The sequence below is a fragment of the Typha angustifolia genome, chromosome 7 (assembly GCF_048772165.1).
Source record: "Typha angustifolia cultivar Huaian chromosome 7, ASM4877216v1, whole genome shotgun sequence".
Classification (NCBI taxonomy): domain Eukaryota; kingdom Viridiplantae; phylum Streptophyta; class Magnoliopsida; order Poales; family Typhaceae; genus Typha; species Typha angustifolia.
In genome coordinates, this window is record NC_133245.1 from 8836635 (window position 1) to 8843239 (window position 6605).

The 6605-nt window shown below is 37.1% G+C and overlaps 1 protein-coding gene across 1 annotated transcript; it reads right to left on the minus strand.

The window, feature by feature from the left end:
* Positions 1-5317: 5317 nt before the first annotated feature.
* LOC140763466 (protein HIGH ARSENIC CONTENT 1, mitochondrial-like) lies at positions 5318-6405 on the minus strand. The gene is made up of 6 exons (XM_073101667.1): positions 6340-6405; positions 6148-6225; positions 5971-6044; positions 5778-5848; positions 5636-5689; positions 5318-5510 (listed from the first exon to the last, which is right to left on the minus strand). Exons 1-6 carry the CDS (start codon positions 6354-6356, stop codon positions 5424-5426), a joined length of 381 nt encoding a protein of 126 aa, XP_072957768.1. The 5' UTR covers positions 6357-6405; the 3' UTR covers positions 5318-5423.
* Between the last annotated feature and the right edge of the window lie 200 nt (positions 6406-6605).

Below are 6605 nucleotides of genomic sequence, written 5' to 3' on the forward strand. Positions count from 1 at the left end.
AAATAAAAAAGTCTAAAACAAATTTAATTAAACCAGTCTTCTTTATCTTATCAAATTAACCCTTCATTTTGCCACTGATAGATTCCAAATTTGGAGAAGTTGTGAATAGAAAAGTTGTAGATCTGGAGGTTGGCAATCGTATCTAATTAGTTTGATATTATTCTGGTATCTGTAGAATATTATGCAAATATGTTTCTAAAACTGCGCAGAGCTAAATTTTGCTAATTAAATAAAATCCTAACATATTAAGACTTTGACTAAATATATAAGAATAATAAATAAAATAACTAGACTTGATCTATTAAGCCCAATGCCTTTTGAGGTGATCCAATCTAGTCCGAATCACACCAGGGAGACAAGGCATCAAGAGGAGGAGGGTGAGAAAGGAAGACAAGTGAAGGGAGATAAGGAAGTAAAGCTGAAGGTGGACCTTTTTTTTTATTTTTTTTATTTTGAAGAAAAGTCCAAATACACACTACATTCATTCATATAGACGACAGGTTACATTTATCATCTAGAACCGAGCCTACCCAAACAGCCATCATACTTGAGCAGAGGCTTGGAGAGCTAGCCGATGAGCTTCCAAGTAATTTTTATGACTAGTATAACTGATTCTTATAGATGGGTTTAGGGCTAGCCAACTACTATAGTCCTTGATAAGTGCTTTGGGGCCCAAGAAAGGGAAAAGGATAGTGGAACCTCAGGGAAATCCTAGCAAAGCTAGAAGGAGAAAGAACTTAATGATCATGACTCTTTCTATTAAAATATGTTTATGAGTGTTATGGTCATTCTATAAAAAAAAATTAGGTAAAACTATAGAGTAAAAATTGAATAGATAATGGTGCAAAAACTTAGCCTATGAGCCCTCTCCTTTTTCTTTCCCTCACCCTCTTTTCCCTCACCCTCTTTTCCCTTCTTCCTTAAGTTCTTATGACCTAAAATACCACTAGTTTTTGTTTATGGAAGGACATGGCAAGTGGATTGGCAAGTTGATGAGGTGATTGACGAAGGTATCATGAAGAGTGTATAGAGAATAATATAGATGATGACTAACAAGAAGCGACCACCGAAAGGACCAAATGGAAATAAATAAGTTTGATAGGGCGGCCAAAGTCACTATTATTATTATTATATAGCAATTAATATAATTTTCTTTCCAGAAGAGATATGGAAATAATTGATGTGATTATATTTTAAGAATTTAAATATCAAATATGCATGTTGGAACCTATTGTAAATATCACAGAAAGAGTATTCTTTACACAAAGGTCATCTTCCGCTACTTTATGTCATGAATGACGCCATGCTACTTAAGTTTTATAGACTAGAATTAGAGTACATTAAAGAGAACGCCAATCCCTACATTAGACAAATCTTGGTTAGGATAAGCTATGATGTTGGGTTAAATAGGCCGCCAGGTCAGCTGGGGTAGGGTGTCAGGTTAATTTCATGCCAACCCAAGCACAACACATTCATTAAATATATTAGAACTAATATTAAGTACCAATACTATTTAGTATATTAACGGATTACCTCAAGCATAAGTGAAATGCAATGTTGACGGATTTTTTTTTTGTATAATTATAATTGGTAAATCAAAATAGGTAAACGCTTAAAAGACCGCAAAAAGAATAATCATATTATATATTATTATTTATTTTACAAATTGCGAGTCATCCATCTCTTGACTACTGCACTGAGATTAATGATATGACATTGTAAAATATTTCAATTTCCAATCCCTTTCTTCCGTCATTCTCAAATAATTTAGGCCTATTTTGAGAGTTGGCAAAAATTGATCTAACCCAATAAATTAACACGATAACTTGACTACTAGTTGAATCTGAATTTAGTCTTATCAAATTCAGGTCGTTAACGGGTTAACTAGCCTAACCTGTTTAATTATCGGGTTGTATTCAGGTTTACACCACTGAACTATTTTAATTCATTTGACCCATTGTAACATGTTTGACTCGTTTAAGTATACAGGTCAGATCAGGTCAGGTCTTATCGGATCAACCCGCCAACCCGCTAAACCAACACACACACGTATATAAAACCCAAAACCCTAATAACTCATTCACCCTCATAACCTCACTTCACTTGCAACCACCTTCAATTCTTCCTCACACAACTTCTTCCCTGGCTCCCACTCCCACTCCTCATGCCATTGTTGCCCTTACCGAATATCCTCTCCTTCTCCATCATTTCTTTTCCTCCAGCGATAAAGTTACGGACCAGATCTAGACCAATCCAGAAGTAAGAAAATTATAAAAATTTAGGTGGTGGTAGCCTCACAAAATAGGGTTCTAATGGCTCTAGCTTCAAAGGATAGCAGGTGGCCAAGGGTGGTGGTGGACGATCGTAAGGTATGGTGGTTGCTAGTGGTAATAATGGCTATGAATTGGAGGTAGAATTTGAGTTTTTAACTTAGATCTACTCCTAAGAAGATAAAGATGATCTAACGGCTATAATAAAAATGATAAATGCGAGAATAAAAAAATAACTAAACTTAAATAATTCTCAATACTTCAATTCTTGAATTATTAAAGCCTAACCCCTCTATATATAAAGGTCGGGTACAATGAGTCCTATTCGGACTTAGCCCTAAAAGTGTATATGACTTGAACTAGGACTTGCCTTAGAGCCTTATATGACTCGAACTAGGACTTGTCTTAGAAGCTTATATGACTTAATTGAACTTATCTTAGAGACTTACATGACATAATTGAACTTACCTTACTAGCTTATATGACTTAACTAGACTTGCTTTAAAGGATTACATAAGAGATAAATATGAATTAATTAAAAGATAAATAGTCTTGATTCATCGAGTCAAATATTCTCATAATTTGATTCGATTAAACCTGGATCTCATCAATCCACCACGCTTCCGACCATCTTGTCCTTAAGGTGTCCATAGTGGTTTCTATACCTTTCGACACTCTCGAATTACATGTCCTCGATCTTCGTGTGGATCTCATCTACCACGAGAAGAAGAGCCCCATGGTAGGTTATGCTCTAGGGCCTACTTCTTCGAGCTAATCTTCCTTAGCCATGGGTGAGTCAAGACAAATCTTAGCCACGAGCGGTTAGAGCTAAAGTCTTAGTGCATGTGGTTTAGACATTGGCTCGGGTGTAGGTGGTCCAAGGAAGGTGTTGGTGGCTTAGACCAAAAGTGTCTAGATCGCCGCTGATGGAAAACTAGGATTTCAACCTTTATTTTTCCACCATAATCGAGAAAGATGATGGTGGGGCTATCATTGGGGGCTGCTCCAGCATCACGTCGGTGGTGGAAACAATTTATAGAGATGGTAGGGTCTCTACCACAGTCAAAGGTGGTATTTGGTCACAGTTTGGGACGGCACTTCCCCTCCCTCATGGTTTGGACTTTTATGCTGTGGGGAGGTTGGTTTTGCTGTGGCCAATAGTGTTGGCTATGCACGGAGATGGAGGGCAGCTAGTAGGGCTTCTATCAAGGCCTAAAACGAGTTCTTAAAGGCAGTTTGGATCTCCTTCAAGTTCTCCTTCAATTCGGCCGAAAGTTCTTTGAATAATGCCTTTGCCCATGCTAGTGGCTCATCATCGGTAATTGCTAGTAATGTTGAGAAAACCTCCACAGGGATGGAGATAAGTTCTTAGTCTTCCATGGCTACAATCTTCTCTGGTTAGCTTTGGATCACGTGTTCACCATTGTTCGAGAAATATCACCTTTGATACCAATTGTTACGGATTAGATCTGGATCGATCCGGATGTAAGCAAATTATGAAAATTTAGGTGGTGGTAGTCTCACGAGATAGGTTCTAACGACTCTAGTTTTACATCAATCAGATGTCTGAATTAAAAGATATAATTAAAATAGTAGAGCAAGGTCAGAATGGGGCAAAATGGTAAATATTCGATGTTACAATGGACAGCCAAGAGTGGTGATGGATATAGGGTAGAGTGGCTGCTAGAGGTAATAGTGGCTATCTATTGTAGATAGAATTTGGGTTTCTAACTTAAATCTATTCCTAGGAAAGTAAAGACGATCTAACAGTTATGATAAAAACAATAAATGTGATAATAAAAAGTAATTAAACTCAACTAATTCTCAATGCTTAGATTCTTGAATTATTAAACTCCACTCCCTCTATATATATAAATGTCAGGTACAATGAGTTCTATTCAGACTTAGCCTTAAAGGCTTATATGATTCGAACTAAGATTTGCCTTAGAAGCTTACATAACTTAATTGAACTTGCCTTAGAGTCTTATAATACTCAATTGAATTTGCCTTAGTAGTTTACATTACTTAATTAGAGTTGCCTTAAGGTCTTATGTAAGAAATAAATATGAATTAATTAAAAGATAAATAAACTCGATTTATCGAGCCTATTGTCCTTATGATTTGATCTGATTAGACTTGGATTATTCCCTTTCACCGACCACAAGATCAAAGCCCTTCACCCTCCATCGACACCACCCTCGGCGAGCTCTTGATTATAGGAGGATGCTTGAAAAGTTGACCAAATCCCTTTCAGAAAACAAATAATTGTTTAAAGTTGCTCTCCAATGTGTGAAAAATAGGGATTTGCTCTTCAATTGTCCTTGATTTGTTTTTGTTGAGCATAGTGTTAACAGACAATTCTGCTCTTTTCTGTTCGATCAAGATGTGTAACAGTGTAAGCTTGTAGATTTCTTCCTAACAAGTGATGCTTTGTTGAGTGTTGTTGGCTCCTTGGAGAGATGGCATTCCGATAGGTTGAGCTTGGGTAGTTTTTAAACCATTTCCCATTGGTGTTTGCTGGCTAATTTTTTGGGGACTAATTTGTCATTTGTACTTTTAAATGATGTCTCATAGATGGAGACCATGCGAGCAAGCAACGAGGCTGACCTCAAAAATCTCGAGCTTTCTGGCGAGATCCTGAGCTCCCTGAGTCAATGTCATTTCCTTCTTGAGCCGCAGGTGATTCATTTGCAAACAAATATAACAACCCAAATTTAGAAGACCATTTCTTTCATGAATCAATAAAAAAACTTAGGATTTTGTTTTGTGCAAGTATTTGTCTGACAGTGGATTAGAGGGCTGTTGTTATTGTCTCTGTCATTTTTGAAAGAATCTGTGTTTTCTTAAATGAATTACACGGATCGTATTGTATTAATTGTTTAATAATTATATCGTATTGTGTTATTTGAACATAACTCGTTTAATAATTGAATCGTATTCATATTAGTAATATTAATCCGAACCGAATCCACTTAACATAACATGAGCTAATTGCCACTCCTGTGTCTAAATGCATGCATACTTACAAGTAGATGGCAAATATAAAATTAACCAAAATCCTTACGTCAACGAACGTTGACATAGGTGACCTTTATTTCATTAAACAGGAATATTACATAAGGGAAAGCATCTTATTTAACGGCCGGATCACATTCAGCTGGATTGAGGCTTCTCTACAGTAAATCCATTCTGAACCCATGCAGCATATCCCCCTCCCATATTCTTTACGTTCTTGAATCCCTGGCATCCAAAATTTAACAGAAGAATATCACATCTGTATACATTAATTGCCATTTAATATGTTATAATTCATGTGGTTACACGCAATCGAAGCATATATATTCCAAATCGAAGGAATCACTTACAGCATTCAGAAGATCAGCACATGCAAGGAGAGATCTCGCTCCACCTTGGCATCCCTTTCAATCAACCAATAATTTGATTAGAAACAACAGTTAACTTTAATCCATATATATATGCTATCATCAGATAGCACGAAAAGATTACCACAACTACGGAATCATCCTTGTTGCAAACCAACGAGACTTGCTCGAGAAACAGAGGGTTCTTCTCCTTCCCTGATCCATGATATTCATAAGAAATTATGGCCGGCCGGCCCAAAAGAAAGAAAACATTCGTGATTTAAAGGTCTACAGAGAGAATTTAAGACAAGAAAAGGGCGAAGACAAATGAAATTGACCTTGTGGGTTGATGAAGAGGTAAGGGACATTAAGGGCATTCTCCAAATGGCCCTTATTAAATTCCTCCACCGTCCTATTCAGAGTTTAAAAAAGAACAACGTAAATTAAAGAATCAAATTACAACATGGGAATGAATAATTCTTCAATTAGACAAAGATAGTGTAAAATTTACAAACCTGACATCTAAATATCTATGACCAGAAACCACCAGGCTTTTGGCAGCACCGACGTCCACCGTGACCACTGCCTCCAAGCTAATTAAACATTGACACCGGTAATTAAAGAAAGCTAATTGATTGAGCTCCATCTCCTAATAGTACGTAATAGGAAGCCTATTCATGCATGACCAAGAGACGAGTATTTCTTACCTAAGAGTGGATGCCATTTTGGGATCAAAGAAAGGCGATCGACGATCTCCCCTCCCAAATCGAAGCGTCTCCATTTATACAACAAAGGAATACGTCACGTGTGACGGAAATAGGAAGATGAGATGAATTCTTGCAATTTCGTTGACTACTCGCCATCCGTCAGACGTGGCAAGCAACGGAGGGTTTATTTTTATCATGTAGCGTGTGGGTACAACGTGCTCAGTTATGGACGATCGAGTGACCGTGAGGCCTTAGCACATGGATGG